At 61.2% G+C, this 18,563-nt stretch overlaps 1 protein-coding gene across 5 annotated transcripts in view; it reads right to left on the reverse strand.

The window, feature by feature from the left end:
- LOC134928664 (uncharacterized) overlaps nt 1–18,563 on the reverse strand; it is a 131,178-nt gene that overhangs the window by 58,037 nt on the left and 54,578 nt on the right. For all 5 annotated transcript variants that reach the window (XM_063924630.1, XM_063924631.1, XM_063924629.1 and 2 more), the window contains exons 17-18: nt 18,276–18,404; nt 16,143–16,277 (exon numbers count right to left, since the gene is read on the reverse strand). In XM_063924630.1, coding sequence (XP_063780700.1) covers nt 16,143–16,277; nt 18,276–18,404 — 264 coding nt within the window. The remainder of the gene's footprint in view (nt 1–16,142; nt 16,278–18,275; nt 18,405–18,563) is intronic.

Here is an 18,563-nt window from a genome sequence, read left to right on the forward strand (position 1 = left end):
GGGTGCTGGGCACTATTACTGCGGAAGGGGCAGCGTGCTGGGCACTATTACTGCGGAAGGGGCAGCGTGCTGGGCACTATTACTGGGGAAGGGGCAGGGTGCTGGGCGCTATTACTGGGGAAGGGGCAGCGTGCTGGGCACTATTACTGGGGAAGGGGCAGGGTGCTGGGCACTATTACTGGGGAAGGGGCAGGGTGCTGGGCACTATTACTGGGGAAGGGGGCAGGGTGCTGGGCACTATTACTGGGGAAGGGGCAGGGTGCTGGGCGCTATTACTGGGGACAGGGGCAGGGTGCTGGGCACTATTACTGGGGAAGGGGCAGGGTGCTGGGCACTATTACTGGGGAAGGGGCAGGGTGCTGGGCACTATTACTGGGGAAGGGGCAGGGTGCTGAGCACTATTACTGGGGAAGGGGCAGAGTGCTGGGCACTATTACTGGGGAAGGGGCAGGGTGCTGGGCGCTATTACTGGGGAAGGGGCAGGGTGCTGGGCACTATTACTGGGGAAGGGGCAGGGTGCTGGGCGCTATTACTGGGGAAGGGGCAGGGTGCTGGGCACTATTACTGGGGAAGGGGCAGCGTGCTGGGCACTATTACTGGGGAAGGGGCAGAGTGCTGAGCACTATTACTGGGGAAGGGGCAGGGTGCTGGGCACTATTACTGGGGAAGGGGCAGGGTGCTGAGCACTATTACTGGGGAAGGGGCAGGGTGCTGGGCACTATTACTGGGGAAGGGGCAGGGTGCTGAGCACTATTACTGGGGAAGGGGCAGGGTGCTGGGCACTATTACTGGGGAAGGGGCAGGGTGCTGAGCACTATTACTGGGGAAGGGGCAGGGTGCTGAGCACTATTACTGGGGAAGGGGCAGGGTGCTGAGCACTATTACTGGGGAAGGGGCAGCGTGCTGGGCACTATTACTGGGGAAGGGGGCAGGGTGCTGGGCACTATTACTGGGGAAGGGGCAGGGTGCTGAGCACTATTACTGGGGAAGGGGAAGGGTGCTGAGCACTATTACTGGGGAAGGGGCAGGGTGCTGGGCACTATTACTGGGGAAGGGGCAGGGTGCTGAGCACTATTACTGGGGAAGGGGCAGGGTGCTGAGCACTATTACTGGGGAAGGGGCAGGGTGCTGGGCACTATTACTGCGGAAGGGGCAGGGTGCTGGGCACTATTACTGGGGAAGGGGCAGGGTGCTGGGCGCTATTACTGGGGAAGGGGCAGGGTGCTGGGCGCTATTACTGGGGAAGGGGCAGGGTGCTGGGCGCTATTACTGGGGAAGGGGCAGGGTGCTGGGCGCTATTACTGGGGAAGGGGCAGGGTGCTGGGCACTATTACTGGGGAAGGGGCAGAGTGCTGAGCACTATTACTGGGGAAGGGGCAGGGTGCTGGGCACTATTACTGCGGAAGGGGCAGAGTGCTGGGCGCTATTACTGGGGAAGGGGCAGAGTGCTGGGCAATATTACTGGGGAAGGGGCAGCGTTCTGGGCGCTATTACTGGGGAAGGGGGCAGCGTGCTGGGCGCTATTACTGGGGAAGGGGCAGGGTGCTGGGCGCTATTACTGGGGAAGGGGCAGGGTGCTGGGCACTATTACTGGGGAAGGGGCAGGGTGCTGAGCACTATTACTGGGGAAGGGGCAGGGTGCTGAGCACTATTACCGGGGAAGGGGCAGGGTGCTGGGCGCTATTACCGGGGAAGGGGCAGGGTGCTGGGCGCTATTACTGGGGAAGGGGCAGCGTGCTGGGCACTATTACTGGGGAAGGGGCAGCGTGCTGGGCACTATTACTGGGGGTAGGGGCAGGGTGCTGGGCACTATTAGTGGGGAAGGGGGCAGGGCGCTGGGCTCTATTAGTGGGGAAGGGGGCAGGGTGCTGGGCACTATTAGTGGGGAAGGGGCAGGGTGCTGGGCGCTATTACTGGGGAAAGGGGCAGGGTGCTGGGCGCTATTACTGGGGAAGGGGCAGCGTGCTGGGCACTATTACTGGGGGTAGGGGCAGGGTGCTGGGCACTATTAGTGGGGAAGGGGGCAGGGTGCTGGGCACTATTACTGGAGAAGGGGGCAGCGTGCTGGGCACTATTACTGGGGAAGGGGGCAGCATGCTGGGCACTATTACTGGGGAAGGGGCAAGGTGCTGGGCACTATTACTGGGGAAGGGGCAGGGTGCTGGGCACTATTACTGGGGAAAGGGGCAGGGTGCTGGGCGCTATTACTGGGGAAGGGGCAGCATGCTGGGCACTATTACTGGGGAAAGGGGCAGCGTGCTGGGCACTATTACTGGGGAAGGGGCAGCGTGCTGGGCACTATTAATGGGGAAGGGGCAGGGTGCTGAGCGCTATTACTGGTGAAGCGGCAGCGTGCTGGGCACTATTACTGGGGAAGGGGCAGGGTTCTGGGCACTATTACTGGGGAAGGGGCAGGGTGCTGGGCACTATTACTGGGGAAGGGGCAGGGTGCTGGGCGCTATTACTGGGGAAAGGGGCAGGGTGCTGGGCACTATTACTGGGGAAGGGGCAGGGTGCTGGGCACTATTACTGGGGAAGGGGCAGGGTGCTGGGCACTATTACTGGGGAAGGGGGCAGGGTGCTGGGCGCTATTACTGGGGAAAGGGGAAGAGTGCTGGGCGCTATTACTGGGGAAAGGGGCAGGGTGCTGGGCGCTATTACTGGGGAAAGGGGCAGGGTGCTGGGCGCTATTACTGGGGAAGGGGGCAGGGTGCTGGGCACTATTACTGGGGAAGGGGGCAGGGTGCTGGGCACTATTACTGGGGAAGGGGGCAGGGTGCTGGGCACTATTACTGGGGAAAGGGGCAGAGTGCTGAGCACTATTACTGGGGAAGGGGCAGGGTGCTGGGCACTATTACTGGGGAAAGGGGCAGAGTGCTGGGCACTATTACTGGGGAAGGGGGCAGCGTGCTGGGCACTATTACTGGGGAAGGGGGCAGGGTGCTGGGCACTATTACTGGGGAAGGGGCAGGGTGCTGGGCGCTATTACTGGGAATGGGGCAGCGTGCTGGGCACTATTACTGCGGAAGGGGCAGCGTGCTGGGCACTATTACTGGGAAAGGGGCAGGGTGCTGGGCACTATTACTGGGAAAGGGGCAGGGTGCTGGGCGCTATTACTGGGGAAGGGGCAGGGTGCTGGGCACTATTACTGGGAAAGGGGCAGGGTGCTGGGCGCTATTACTGGGGAAGGGGCAGGGTGCTGGGCACTATTACTGGGGAAGGGGCAGGGTGCTGGGTGCTATTACTGGGGAAGGGGCAGCGTGCTGGGCACTATTACTGGGAAAGGGGCAGGGTGCTGGGCGCTATTACTGGGGAAGGGGCAGGGTGCTGGGCACTATTACTGGGGAAGGGGCAGGGTGCTGGGTACTATTACTGCGGAAGGGGCAGGGTGCTGAGCACTATTACTGGGGAAGGGGCAGGGTGCTGAGCACTATTACTGGGGAAGGGGCAGGGTGCTGGGCACTATTACTGGGGAAGGGGCAGGGTGCTGAGCACTATTACTGGGGAAGGGGCAGGGTGCTGGGCACTATTACTGGGGAAGGGGCAGCGTGCTGGGCACTATTAGTGGGGAAGGGGGCAGGGCGCTGGGCTCTATTAGTGGGGAAGGGGGCAGGGTGCTGGGCACTATTAGTGGGGAAGGGGCAGGGTGCTGGGCGCTATTACTGGGGAAAGGGGCAGGGTGCTGGGCGCTATTACTGGGGAAGGGGCAGCGTGCTGGGCACTATTACTGGGGGTAGGGGCAGGGTGCTGGGCACTATTAGTGGGGAAGGGGGCAGGGTGCTGGGCACTATTACTGGAGAAGGGGGCAGCGTGCTGGGCACTATTACTGGGGAAGGGGGCAGCATGCTGGGCACTATTACTGGGGAAGGGGCAAGGTGCTGGGCACTATTACTGGGGAAGGGGCAGGGTGCTGGGCACTATTACTGGGGAAAGGGGCAGGGTGCTGGGCGCTATTACTGGGGAAGGGGCAGCATGCTGGGCACTATTACTGGGGAAAGGGGCAGCGTGCTGGGCACTATTACTGGGGAAGGGGCAGCGTGCTGGGCACTATTAATGGGGAAGGGGCAGGGTGCTGAGCGCTATTACTGGTGAAGCGGCAGCGTGCTGGGCACTATTACTGGGGAAGGGGCAGGGTTCTGGGCACTATTACTGGGGAAGGGGCAGGGTGCTGGGCACTATTACTGGGGAAGGGGCAGGGTGCTGGGCGCTATTACTGGGGAAAGGGGCAGGGTGCTGGGCACTATTACTGGGGAAGGGGCAGGGTGCTGGGCACTATTACTGGGGAAGGGGCAGGGTGCTGAGCACTATTACTGGGGAAGGGGCAGGGTGCTGGGCACTATTACTGGGGAAGGGGCAGGGTGCTGAGCACTATTACTGGGGAAGGGGCAGGGTGCTGAGCACTATTACTGGGGAAGGGGCAGGGTGCTGAGCACTATTACTGGGGAAGGGGCAGCGTGCTGGGCACTATTACTGGGGAAGGGGGCAGGGTGCTGGGCACTATTACTGGGGAAGGGGCAGGGTGCTGAGCACTATTACTGGGGAAGGGGCAGGGTGCTGAGCACTATTACTGGGGAAGGGGCAGGGTGCTGGGCACTATTACTGGGGAAGGGGCAGGGTGCTGAGCACTATTACTGGGGTAGGGGCAGGGTGCTGAGCACTATTACTGGGGAAGGGGCAGGGTGCTGGGCACTATTACTGCGGAAGGGGCAGGGTGCTGGGCGCTATTACTGGGGAAGGGGCAGGGTGCTGGGCGCTATTACTGGGGAAGGGGCAGGGTGCTGGGCACTATTACTGGGGAAGGGGCAGGGTGCTGGGCGCTATTACTGGGGAAGGGGCAGGGTGCTGGGCACTATTACTGGGGAAGGGGCAGAGTGCTGAGCACTATTACTGGGGAAGGGGCAGGGTGCTGGGCACTATTACTGCGGAAGGGGCAGGGTGCTGGGCACTATTACTGCGGAAGGGGCAGAGTGCTGGGCGCTATTACTGGGGAAGGGGCAGAGTGCTGGGCAATATTACTGGGGAAGGGGCAGCGTTTTGGGCGCTATTACTGGGGAAGGGGGCAGCGTGCTGGGCGCTATTACTGGGGAAAGGGGCAGGGTGCTGGGCACTATTACTGGGGAAGGGGCAGGGTGCTGGGCACTATTACTGGGGAAGGGGCAGGGTGCTGGGCGCTATTACTGGGGAAGGGGCAGGGTGCTGGGCACTATTACTGGGGAAGGGGCAGGGTGCTGGGCGCTATTACTGGGGAAGGGGGCAGCATGCTGGGCGCTATTACTGGGGACAGGGGCAGGGTGCTGGGCACTATTACAGGGGGAAGGGGCAGGGTGCTGGGCGCTATTACTGGGGAAGGGGCAGGGTGCTGGGCACTATTACTGGGGAAGGGGCAGGGTGCTGAGCACTATTACTGGGGAAGGGGCAGGGTGCTGAGCACTATTACTGGGGAAGGGGCAGGGTGCTGAGCACTATTACTGGGGAAGGGGCAGGGTGCTGAGCACTATTACTGGGGAAGGGGCAGGGTGCTGAGCACTATTACTGGGGAAGGGGCAGGGTGCTGGGCACTATTACTGGGGAAGGGGCAGGGTGCTGGGCGCTATTACTGGGGAAGGGGGCAGCATGCTGGGTGCTATTACTGGGGAAAGGGGCAGGGTGCTGGGCGCTATTACTGGGGAAAGGGGCAGCATGCTGGGCGCTATTACTGGGGAAGGGGCAGGGTGCTGGGCACTATTACTGGGGAAGGGGCAGGGTGCTGAGCACTATTACTGGGGATAGGGGCAGGGTGCTGGGCACTATTACTGGGGAAGGGGCAGGGTGCTGGGCGCTATTACTGAGGAAAGGGGCAGGGTGCTGGGCGCTATTACTGGGGAAAGGGGCAGCATGCTGGGCGCTATTACTGGGGAAAGGGGCAGGGTGCTGGGCACTATTACTGGGGAAGGGGCAGGGTGCTGAGCACTATTACTGGGGAAAGGGGCAGGGTGCTGGGCACTATTACTGGGGAAGGGGCAGGGTGCTGGGCGCTATTACTGGGGAAGGGGCAGCGTGCTGGGCACTATTAGTGGGGAAGGGGGCAGGGCGCTGGGCTCTATTAGTGGGGAAGGGGGCAGGGTGCTGAGCACTATTACTGGGGAAGGGGCAGGGTGCTGGGCACTATTACTGGGGAAGGGGCAGCGTGCTGGGCACTATTAGTGGGGAAGGGGGCAGGGCGCTGGGCTCTATTAGTGGGGAAGGGGGCAGGGTGCTGGGCACTATTAGTGGGGAAGGGGCAGGGTGCTGGGCGCTATTACTGGGGAAAGGGGCAGGGTGCTGGGCGCTATTACTGGGGAAGGGGCAGCGTGCTGGGCACTATTACTGGGGGTAGGGGCAGGGTGCTGGGCACTATTAGTGGGGAAGGGGGCAGGGTGCTGGGCACTATTACTGGAGAAGGGGGCAGCGTGCTGGGCACTATTACTGGGGAAGGGGGCAGCATGCTGGGCACTATTACTGGGGAAGGGGCAAGGTGCTGGGCACTATTACTGGGGAAGGGGCAGGGTGCTGGGCACTATTACTGGGGAAAGGGGCAGGGTGCTGGGCGCTATTACTGGGGAAGGGGCAGCATGCTGGGCACTATTACTGGGGAAAGGGGCAGCGTGCTGGGCACTATTACTGGGGAAGGGGCAGCGTGCTGGGCACTATTAATGGGGAAGGGGCAGGGTGCTGAGCGCTATTACTGGTGAAGCGGCAGCGTGCTGGGCACTATTACTGGGGAAGGGGCAGGGTTCTGGGCACTATTACTGGGGAAGGGGCAGGGTGCTGGGCACTATTACTGGGGAAGGGGCAGGGTGCTGGGCGCTATTACTGGGGAAAGGGGCAGGGTGCTGGGCACTATTACTGGGGAAGGGGCAGGGTGCTGGGCACTATTACTGGGGAAGGGGCAGGGTGCTGGGCACTATTACTGGGGAAGGGGGCAGGGTGCTGGGCGCTATTACTGGGGAAAGGGGAAGAGTGCTGGGCGCTATTACTGGGGAAAGGGGCAGGGTGCTGGGCGCTATTACTGGGGAAAGGGGCAGGGTGCTGGGCGCTATTACTGGGGAAGGGGGCAGGGTGCTGGGCACTATTACTGGGGAAGGGGGCAGGGTGCTGGGCACTATTACTGGGGAAGGGGGCAGGGTGCTGGGCACTATTACTGGGGAAAGGGGCAGAGTGCTGAGCACTATTACTGGGGAAAGGGGCAGAGTGCTGGGCACTATTACTGGGGAAGGGGGCAGCGTGCTGGGCACTATTACTGGGGAAGGGGGCAGGGTGCTGGGCACTATTACTGGGGAAGGGGCAGGGTGCTGGGCGCTATTACTGGGAATGGGGCAGCGTGCTGGGCACTATTACTGCGGAAGGGGCAGCGTGCTGGGCACTATTACTGGGAAAGGGGCAGGGTGCTGGGCACTATTACTGGGAAAGGGGCAGGGTGCTGGGCGCTATTACTGGGGAAGGGGCAGGGTGCTGGGCACTATTACTGGGAAAGGGGCAGGGTGCTGGGCGCTATTACTGGGGAAGGGGCAGGGTGCTGGGCACTATTACTGGGGAAGGGGCAGGGTGCTGGGTGCTATTACTGGGGAAGGGGCAGCGTGCTGGGCACTATTACTGGGAAAGGGGCAGGGTGCTGGGCGCTATTACTGGGGAAGGGGCAGGGTGCTGGGCACTATTACTGGGGAAGGGGCAGGGTGCTGGGTACTATTACTGCGGAAGGGGCAGGGTGCTGAGCACTATTACTGGGGAAGGGGCAGGGTGCTGAGCACTATTACTGGGGAAGGGGCAGGGTGCTGGGCACTATTACTGGGGAAGGGGCAGGGTGCTGAGCACTATTACTGGGGAAGGGGCAGGGTGCTGGGCACTATTACTGGGGAAGGGGCAGCGTGCTGGGCACTATTACTGGGGAAGGGGCAGAGTGCTGAGCACTATTACTGGGGAAGGGGCAGGGTGCTGGGCACTATTACTGGGGAAGGGGCAGGGTGCTGAGCACTATTACTGGGGAAGGGGCAGGGTGCTGGGCACTATTACTGGGGAAGGGGCAGGGTGCTGAGCACTATTACTGGGGAAGGGGCAGGGTGCTGGGCACTATTACTGGGGAAGGGGCAGGGTGCTGAGCACTATTACTGGGGAAGGGGCAGGGTGCTGAGCACTATTACTGGGGAAGGGGCAGGGTGCTGAGCACTATTACTGGGGAAGGGGCAGCGTGCTGGGCACTATTACTGGGGAAGGGGGCAGGGTGCTGGGCACTATTACTGGGGAAGGGGCAGGGTGCTGAGCACTATTACTGGGGAAGGGGCAGGGTGCTGAGCACTATTACTGGGGAAGGGGCAGGGTGCTGGGCACTATTACTGGGGAAGGGGCAGGGTGCTGAGCACTATTACTGGGGTAGGGGCAGGGTGCTGAGCACTATTACTGGGGAAGGGGCAGGGTGCTGGGCACTATTACTGCGGAAGGGGCAGGGTGCTGGGCGCTATTACTGGGGAAGGGGCAGGGTGCTGGGCGCTATTACTGGGGAAGGGGCAGGGTGCTGGGCACTATTACTGGGGAAGGGGCAGGGTGCTGGGCGCTATTACTGGGGAAGGGGCAGGGTGCTGGGCACTATTACTGGGGAAGGGGCAGAGTGCTGAGCACTATTACTGGGGAAGGGGCAGGGTGCTGGGCACTATTACTGCGGAAGGGGCAGGGTGCTGGGCACTATTACTGCGGAAGGGGCAGAGTGCTGGGCGCTATTACTGGGGAAGGGGCAGAGTGCTGGGCAATATTACTGGGGAAGGGGCAGCGTTTTGGGCGCTATTACTGGGGAAGGGGGCAGCGTGCTGGGCGCTATTACTGGGGAAAGGGGCAGGGTGCTGGGCACTATTACTGGGGAAGGGGCAGGGTGCTGGGCACTATTACTGGGGAAGGGGCAGGGTGCTGGGCGCTATTACTGGGGAAGGGGCAGGGTGCTGGGCACTATTACTGGGGAAGGGGCAGGGTGCTGGGCGCTATTACTGGGGAAGGGGGCAGCATGCTGGGCGCTATTACTGGGGACAGGGGCAGGGTGCTGGGCACTATTACAGGGGGAAGGGGCAGGGTGCTGGGCGCTATTACTGGGGAAGGGGCAGGGTGCTGGGCACTATTACTGGGGAAGGGGCAGGGTGCTGAGCACTATTACTGGGGAAGGGGCAGGGTGCTGAGCACTATTACTGGGGAAGGGGCAGGGTGCTGAGCACTATTACTGGGGAAGGGGCAGGGTGCTGAGCACTATTACTGGGGAAGGGGCAGGGTGCTGAGCACTATTACTGGGGAAGGGGCAGGGTGCTGGGCACTATTACTGGGGAAGGGGCAGGGTGCTGGGCGCTATTACTGGGGAAGGGGGCAGCATGCTGGGTGCTATTACTGGGGAAAGGGGCAGGGTGCTGGGCGCTATTACTGGGGAAAGGGGCAGCATGCTGGGCGCTATTACTGGGGAAGGGGCAGGGTGCTGGGCACTATTACTGGGGAAGGGGCAGGGTGCTGAGCACTATTACTGGGGATAGGGGCAGGGTGCTGGGCACTATTACTGGGGAAGGGGCAGGGTGCTGGGCGCTATTACTGAGGAAAGGGGCAGGGTGCTGGGCGCTATTACTGGGGAAAGGGGCAGCATGCTGGGCGCTATTACTGGGGAAAGGGGCAGGGTGCTGGGCACTATTACTGGGGAAGGGGCAGGGTGCTGAGCACTATTACTGGGGAAAGGGGCAGGGTGCTGGGCACTATTACTGGGGAAGGGGCAGGGTGCTGGGCGCTATTACTGGGGAAAGGGGCAGCATGCTGGGCGCTATTACTGGGGAAAGGGGCAGGGTGCTGGGCACTATTACTGGGGAAGGGGCAGGGTGCTGAGCACTATTACTGGGGAAAGGGGCAGGGTGCTGGGCACTATTACTGGGGAAGGGGGCAGGGTGCTGAGCACTATTACTGGGAAAGGGGCAGGGTGCTGAGCACTATTACTGGGGAAGGGGCAGCGTGCTGGGCACTATTACTGGGGAAGGGGGCAGGGTGCTGGGCACTATTACTGGGGAAGGGGCAGCGTGCTGGGCGCTATTACTGGGGAAGGGGGCAGGGTGCTGGGCACTATTACTGGGGAAGGGGCAGAGTGCTGAGCACTATTACTGGGGAAGGGGCAGGGTGCTGGGCGCTATTACTGGGGAAGGGGCAGGGTGCTGGGCACTATTACTGGGGAAGGGGCAGAGTGCTGAGCACTATTACTGGGGAAGGGGCAGGGTGCTGGGCACTATTACTGCGGAAGGGGCAGAGTGCTGGGCGCTATTACTGGGGAAGGGGCAGAGTGCTGGGCAATATTACTGGGGAAGGGGCAGCGTTCTGGGCGCTATTACTGGGGAAGGGGGCAGCGTGCTGGGCGCTATTACTGGGGAAAGGGGCAGGGTGCTGGGCACTATTACTGGGGAAGGGGCAGGGTGCTGGGCACTATTACTGGGGAAGGGGCAGGGTGCTGGGCGCTATTACTGGGGAAGGGGCAGGGTGCTGGGCACTATTACTGGGGAAGGGGCAGGGTGCTGGGCGCTATTACTGGGGAAGGGGGCAGCATGCTGGGCGCTATTACTGGGGACAGGGGCAGGGTGCTGGGCACTATTACAGGGGGAAGGGGCAGGGTGCTGGGCGGTATTACTGGGGAAGGGGCAGGGTGCTGGGCACTATTACTGGGGAAGGGGCAGGGTGCTGAGCACTATTACTGGGGAAGGGGCAGGGTGCTGAGCACTATTACTGGGGAAGGGGCAGGGTGCTGAGCACTATTACTGGGGAAGGGGCAGGGTGCTGAGCACTATTACTGGGGAAGGGGCAGGGTGCCGAGCACTATTACTGGGGAAGGGGCAGGGTGCTGGGCACTATTACTGGGGAAGGGGCAGGGTGCTGGGCGCTATTACTGGGGAAGGGGCAGGGTGCTGGGCGCTATTACTGGGGAAGGGGCAGGGTGCTGGGCACTATTACTGGGGAAGGGGCAGGGTGCTGGGCGCTATTACTGGCGAAGGGGCAGGGTGCTGGGCACTATTACTGGGGAAGGGGCAGAGTGCTGAGCACTATTACTGGGGAAGGGGCAGGGTGCTGGGCACTATTACTGCGGAAGGGGCAGAGTGCTGGGCGCTATTACTGGGGAAGGGGCAGAGTGCTGGGCAATATTACTGGGGAAGGGGCAGCGTTTTGGGCGCTATTACTGGGGAAGGGGGCAGCGTGCTGGGCGCTATTACTGGGGAAAGGGGCAGGGTGCTGGGCACTATTACTGGGGAAGGGGCAGGGTGCTGGGCACTATTACTGGGGAAGGGGCAGGGTGCTGGGCGCTATTACTGGGGAAGGGGCAGGGTGCTGGGCACTATTACTGGGGAAGGGGCAGGGTGCTGGGCGCTATTACTGGGGAAGGGGGCAGCATGCTGGGCGCTATTACTGGGGACAGGGGCAGGGTGCTGGGCACTATTACAGGGGGAAGGGGCAGGGTGCTGGGCGCTATTACTGGGGAAGGGGCAGGGTGCTGGGCACTATTACTGGGGAAGGGGCAGGGTGCTGAGCACTATTACTGGGGAAGGGGCAGGGTGCTGAGCACTATTACTGGGGAAGGGGCAGGGTGCTGAGCACTATTACTGGGGAAGGGGCAGGGTGCTGAGCACTATTACTGGGGAAGGGGCAGGGTGCTGAGCACTATTACTGGGGAAGGGGCAGGGTGCTGGGCACTATTACTGGGGAAGGGGCAGGGTGCTGGGCGCTATTACTGGGGAAGGGGGCAGCATGCTGGGTGCTATTACTGGGGAAAGGGGCAGGGTGCTGGGCGCTATTACTGGGGAAAGGGGCAGCATGCTGGGCGCTATTACTGGGGAAGGGGCAGGGTGCTGGGCACTATTACTGGGGAAGGGGCAGGGTGCTGAGCACTATTACTGGGGATAGGGGCAGGGTGCTGGGCACTATTACTGGGGAAGGGGCAGGGTGCTGGGCGCTATTACTGAGGAAAGGGGCAGGGTGCTGGGCGCTATTACTGGGGAAAGGGGCAGCATGCTGGGCGCTATTACTGGGGAAAGGGGCAGGGTGCTGGGCACTATTACTGGGGAAGGGGCAGGGTGCTGAGCACTATTACTGGGGAAAGGGGCAGGGTGCTGGGCACTATTACTGGGGAAGGGGCAGGGTGCTGGGCGCTATTACTGGGGAAAGGGGCAGCATGCTGGGCGCTATTACTGGGGAAAGGGGCAGGGTGCTGGGCACTATTACTGGGGAAGGGGCAGGGTGCTGAGCACTATTACTGGGGAAAGGGGCAGGGTGCTGGGCACTATTACTGGGGAAGGGGGCAGGGTGCTGAGCACTATTACTGGGAAAGGGGCAGGGTGCTGAGCACTATTACTGGGGAAGGGGCAGCGTGCTGGGCACTATTACTGGGGAAGGGGGCAGGGTGCTGGGCACTATTACTGGGGAAGGGGCAGCGTGCTGGGCGCTATTACTGGGGAAGGGGGCAGGGTGCTGGGCACTATTACTGGGGAAGGGGCAGAGTGCTGAGCACTATTACTGGGGAAGGGGCAGCGTGCTGGGCACTATTACTGGGGAAGGGGCAGGGTGCTGAGCACTATTACTGGGGAAGGGGCAGGGTGCTGGGCACTATTACTGGGGAAGGGGCAGCGTGCTGGGCGCTATTACTGGGGAAGGGGGCAGGGTGCTGGGCACTATTACTGGGGAAGGGGCAGAGTGCTGAGCACTATTACTGGGGAAGGGGCAGCGTGCTGGGCACTATTACTGGGGAAGGGGCAGCGTGCTGGGCGCTATTACTGGGGAAGGGGCAGGGTGCTGGGTGCTATTACTGGGGAAAGGGGCAGCGTGCTGGGCACTATTACTGGGGAAGGGGCAGGGTGCTGGGCACTATTACTGGGGAAGGGGGCAGGGTGCTGGGTGCTATTACTGGGGAAAGGGGCAGCGTGCTGGGCGCTATTACTGGGGAAGGGGCAGGGTGCTGGGCACTATTACTGGGGAAGGGGGCAGGGTGCTGGGCACTATTACTGGGGAAGGGGCAGGGTGCTGAGCACTATTACTGGGGAAGGGGCAGGGTGCTGAGCACTATTACTGGGGAAGGGGCAGCGTGCTGGGCACTATTACTGGGGAAGGGGGCAGGGTGCTGGGCACTATTACTGGGGAAGGGGCAGGGTGCTGAGCACTATTACTGGGGAAGGGGCAGGGTGCTGAGCACTATTACTGGGGAAGGGGCAGGGTGCTGGGCACTATTACTGGGGAAGGGGCAGGGTGCTGAGCACTATTACTGGGGTAGGGGCAGGGTGCTGAGCACTATTACTGGGGAAGGGGCAGGGTGCTGGGCACTATTACTGCGGAAGGGGCAGGGTGCTGGGCGCTATTACTGGGGAAGGGGCAGGGTGCTGGGCGCTATTACTGGGGAAGGGGCAGGGTGCTGGGCACTATTACTGGGGAAGGGGCAGGGTGCTGGGCGCTATTACTGGGGAAGGGGCAGGGTGCTGGGCACTATTACTGGGGAAGGGGCAGAGTGCTGAGCACTATTACTGGGGAAGGGGCAGGGTGCTGGGCACTATTACTGGGGAAGGGGCAGAGTGCTGGGCGCTATTACTGGGGAAGGGGCAGAGTGCTGGGCAATATTACTGGGGAAGGGGCAGCGTTCTGGGCGCTATTACTGGGGAAGGGGGCAGCGTGCTGGGCGCTATTACTGGGGAAAGGGGCAGGGTGCTGGGCACTATTACTGGGGAAGGGGCAGGGTGCTGGGCACTATTACTGGGGAAGGGGCAGGGTGCTGGGCGCTATTACTGGGGAAGGGGCAGGGTGCTGGGCACTATTACTGGGGAAGGGGCAGGGTGCTGGGCGCTATTACTGGGGAAGGGGGCAGCATGCTGGGCGCTATTACTGGGGACAGGGGCAGGGTGCTGGGCACTATTACAGGGGGAAGGGGCAGGGTGCTGGGCGGTATTACTGGGGAAGGGGCAGGGTGCTGGGCACTATTACTGGGGAAGGGGCAGGGTGCTGAGCACTATTACTGGGGAAGGGGCAGGGTGCTGAGCACTATTACTGGGGAAGGGGCAGGGTGCTGAGCACTATTACTGGGGAAGGGGCAGGGTGCTGAGCACTATTACTGGGGAAGGGGCAGGGTGCTGAGCACTATTACTGGGGAAGGGGCAGGGTGCTGGGCACTATTACTGGGGAAGGGGCAGGGTGCTGGGCGCTATTACTGGGGAAGGGGGCAGCATGCTGGGCGCTATTACTGGGGAAAGGGGCAGGGTGCTGGGCGCTATTACTGGGGAAAGGGGCAGCATGCTGGGCGCTATTACTGGGGAAGGGGCAGGGTGCTGGGCACTATTACTGGGGAAGGGGCAGGGTGCTGAGCACTATTACTGGGGATAGGGGCAGGGTGCAGGGCACTATTACTGGGGAAGGGGCAGGGTGCTGGGCGCTATTACTGAGGAAAGGGGCAGGGTGCTGGGCGCTATTACTGGGGAAAGGGGCAGCATGCTGGGCGCTATTACTGGGGAAAGGGGCAGGGTGCTGGGCACTATTACTGGGGAAGGGGCAGGGTGCTGAGCACTATTACTGGGGAAAGGGGCAGGGTGCTGGGCACTATTACTGGGGAAGGGGCAGGGTGCTGGGCGCTATTACTGGGGAAAGGGGCAGCATGCTGGGCGCTATTACTGGGGAAAGGGGCAGGGTGCTGGGCACTATTACTGGGGAAGGGGCAGGGTGCTGAGCACTATTACTGGGGAAAGGGGCAGGGTGCTGGGCACTATTACTGGGGAAGGGGGCAGGGTGCTGAGCACTATTACTGGGAAAGGGGCAGGGTGCTGAGCACTATTACTGGGGAAGGGGCAGCGTGCTGGGCACTATTACTGGGGAAGGGGGCAGGGTGCTGGGCACTATTACTGGGGAAGGGGCAGCGTGCTGGGCGCTATTACTGGGGAAGGGGGCAGGGTGCTGGGCACTATTACTGGGGAAGGGGGCAGGGTGCTGGGCACTATTACTGCGGAAGGGGCAGCGTGCTGGGCACTATTACTGGGGAAGGGGCAGGGTGCTGGGCACTATTACTGGGGAAGGGGCAGGGTGCTGGGCACTATTACTGGGGAAGGGGGCAGGGTGCTGGGCACTATTACTGGGGAAGGGGGCAGGGTGCTGGGCACTATTACTGGGGAAGGGGGCAGGGTGCTGGGCACTATTACTGGGGAAGGGGCAGCGTGCTGGGCACTATTACTGCGGAAGGGGCAGGGTGCTGGGCGCTATTACTGGGGAAGGGGCAGGGTGCTGGGCACTATTACTGGGGAAGGGGCAGAGTGCTGGGCACTATTACTGGGGAAGGGGCAGGGTGCTGGGTACTATTACTGGGGAAGGGGGCAGGGTGCTGGGCACTATTACTGGGGAAGGGGCAGGGTGCTGGGCGCTATTACTGGGGAAGGGGCAGGGTGCTGGGCGCTATTACTGGGGAAGGGGGCAGGGTGCTGAGCACTATTACTGGGGAAGGGGCAGGGTGCTGAGCACTATTACTGGGGAAGGGGCAGGGTGCTGGGCACTATTACTGGGGAAGGGGCAGGGTGCTGGGCGCTATTACTGGGGAAGGGGCAGGGTGCTGGGCACTATTACTGGGAAAGGGGCAGGGTGCTGGGCGCTATTACTGGGAAAGGGGCAGGGTGCTGGGCACTATTACTGGGAAAGGGGCAGAGTGCTGGGCGCTATTACTGGGGAAGGGGCAGGGTGCTGGGCGCTATTACTGGGGAAGGGGGCAGGGTGCTGAGCACTATTACTGGGGAAGGGGCAGGGTGCTGGGCACTATTACTGGGGAAGGGGCAGGGTGCTGGGCGCTATTACTGGGGAAGGGGCAGGGTGCTGAGCACTATTACTGGGGAAGGGGCAGGGTGCTGGGCGCTATTACTGGGGAAGGGGCAGGGTGCTGAGCACTATTACTGGGGAAGGGGCAGGGTGCTGAGCACTATTACTGGGGAAGGGGCAGGGTGCTGGGCACTATTACTGGGGAAGGGGCAGGGTGCTGGGCACTATTACTGGGGAAGGGGGCAGGGTGCTGGGCACTATTACTGGGGAAGGGGCAGTGTGCTGGGCACTATTACTGGGGAAGGGGCAGGGTACTGTACATTGTTACTGGGGAAGGGGCATCAGGATAATGTTGGTGTTCTTACCTCTGGAGCTGGGTCTCCTGCCGTTGTCTGGAGGGTGGGGGTGACGGGGTCCGGAGCTAGTTGGGAGGTGGGAGATTCTGGGCCTCTGTTGGACAATGAAGCTGTGAGCAGAACTGGCGGCCGCAGGAACATCCTCTGATGGACAAACACAAATCTGGTCAGAGGTCTCCTTATTACCTTACATGAACTAATGGTGGGAATATATGGGAAGCCTCACACCCAGCACAGACACCGGTCGCAAGAAACATCCCCTACCATGGCCGCTAGAAGGATAGCCGGAAGAGGACATCAGAGGTGCAGCATGATAACCGGGAGAGGCACAGCGGGATAGTCAGGAGAAGAGGGAGTCAGAGGCACAGCGGGATAGCCGGGAGAAGAGGGCATCAGAGGTGCAGCAGAATAGCCGGGAGAAGGTGGAGTCAGAGGTGCAGCAGGATAGCCGGGAAAAGAGGGAGTCAGGGGCAAAGCAGAATAGCCGGGAGAAGAGGGAGTAAGAGGCGCAGCATGATAACCGAGAGAAGGTGGAGTCAGAGTTGCAGCAGGATAGCCGGGAGAAGATGGGAGTCAGAGGCGCAGCAGATTTGCCCGGAGAAGATGGGAGTAAGAGGCGCAGCAGGATAGCCGGGAGAAGATGGGAGTCAGAGGCGCAACTGAATAGCCGGGAGAAGAGGGAGTCTGAGGCACAGCAGGATAGTCGGAAGAAGATGGAGTAAGAGGCACAGCGGGATAGCCGGGAGAAGAGGGCATCAGAGGTGCAGCAGGGTAGTCGGAAGAAAATGGAGTAAGAGGCGCAGCAGGATAGCCGGGAGAAGATGGTGTAAGAGGTGCAGCAGAATAGCCAGGAAAAGGTGGGAGTCAGAGGTGCCGCAGGATAACCAGAGAAGGTGGGGTTAGAGGTGCAGCAGAATAGCCGGGAAAAGGTGGGAGTCAGAGGTGCAGCAGGATAACCAGAGAAGGTGGGGTTAGAGGTGCAGCAGGATAGCCGGGAAAAGGTGGGAGTCAGAGGCGCAGCAGAATAGCCGGGAAAAGGTGGGAGTCAGAGGTGCAGCAGGATAGCCAGGAGAAGATGGGAGCCAGAGGTGCAGCAGGATAGCCGGGAGAAGATGGAGTCAGAGGCGCAGCAGAATAGCTGGGAGAAGAGGCGCAGCATGATAACCGGGAGAAGGTGGAGTCAGAGTTGCAGCAGGATAGCCAGGAGAAGATGGGAGTCAGAGGCGCAGCAGATTTGCCGGGAGAAGATGGGAGTGAGAGGCGCAGCAGGATAGCCGGGAGACGATGGAATCAGAGGCTCAGCAGAATAGCCGGGAAAAGGTGGGAGTCAGAGGTGCAGCAGGATAACCAGAGAAGGTGGGAGTCAGAGGTGCAGCAGGATAACCAGAGAAGGTGGGGTCAGAGGTGCAGCAGGATAGCCGGGAGAAGGTGGGAGTCAGAGGTGCAGCAGGATAAACAGAGAAGGTGGGAGTCAGAGGTGCAGCAGGATAGCCAGGAGAAGATGGGAGTCAGAGGCGCAGCAGATTTGCCGGGAGAAGATGGGAGTGAGAGGCGCAGCAGGATAGCCGGGAGACGATGGAATCAGAGGTGCAGCAGAATAGCCGGGAAAAGGTGGGAGTCAGAGGGCAAGCAGGATAACCAGAGAAGGTGGGAGTCAGAGGTGCAGCAGGATAATCAGAGAAGGTGGGGTCAGAGGTGCAGCAGGATAGCCGGGAGAAGGTGGGAGCCAGAGGTGCAGCAGACTAGCTGGGAGAAGAGGGAGTAAGAGGCACAGCAGCATAACTGGGAGAAGGTGGGAGTCAGAGGCGCATCAGGATAGCCGGGAGAGGATGGAATCAGAAGTGCACTAGGATACCCGTGAGAAGGTGGAGTCAGAGATGCAGCAGGATAGCTGGGAGAAGACGGGAGTCAGAGTCACAGCAGGATAGCCGGGAGTAAAGGGAGTCAGAGGCGCAGCAGAATAGCCAGGAGAAGATGGGAGTCAGAGGCGTAGCAGGATAGGCGGGAGAAGATGGGAGTCAGAGGCGTAGCAGGATAGGCGGGAGAAGATGGGAGTCAGAGGCGTAGCAGGATAGGCGGGAGAAGATGGGAGTCAGAGGCGTAGCAGGATAGGCGGGAGAAGATGGAGTCAGAGGCGCATACCTTGTTTAATCTGCGGCTTCCCCTGTACACATTCGGCGCTGGTTCCAGGGTCTCTCTTGATACATAAAGGCAATACGCTAGGCTGACAGAAGGGGGCGCCATGTCTGGATGTAGGAGTTACAACCACCTCTGCTGGAGCAAATCAAACATTATAATCGCACTGTGCAGAGGACACAACGCTGAACAATAGTGAGATAGAAGGATTCCTAGAATCATCATTACAGAATATCCCAGGGGAATGTGTTCAGCATCCCGGCGATCATGTGACTGACGCCGGAATCCCAACAC

This window comes from Pseudophryne corroboree, chromosome 5 (genome assembly GCF_028390025.1).
Source record: "Pseudophryne corroboree isolate aPseCor3 chromosome 5, aPseCor3.hap2, whole genome shotgun sequence".
Taxonomy (NCBI): Eukaryota; Metazoa; Chordata; class Amphibia; order Anura; family Myobatrachidae; genus Pseudophryne; species Pseudophryne corroboree.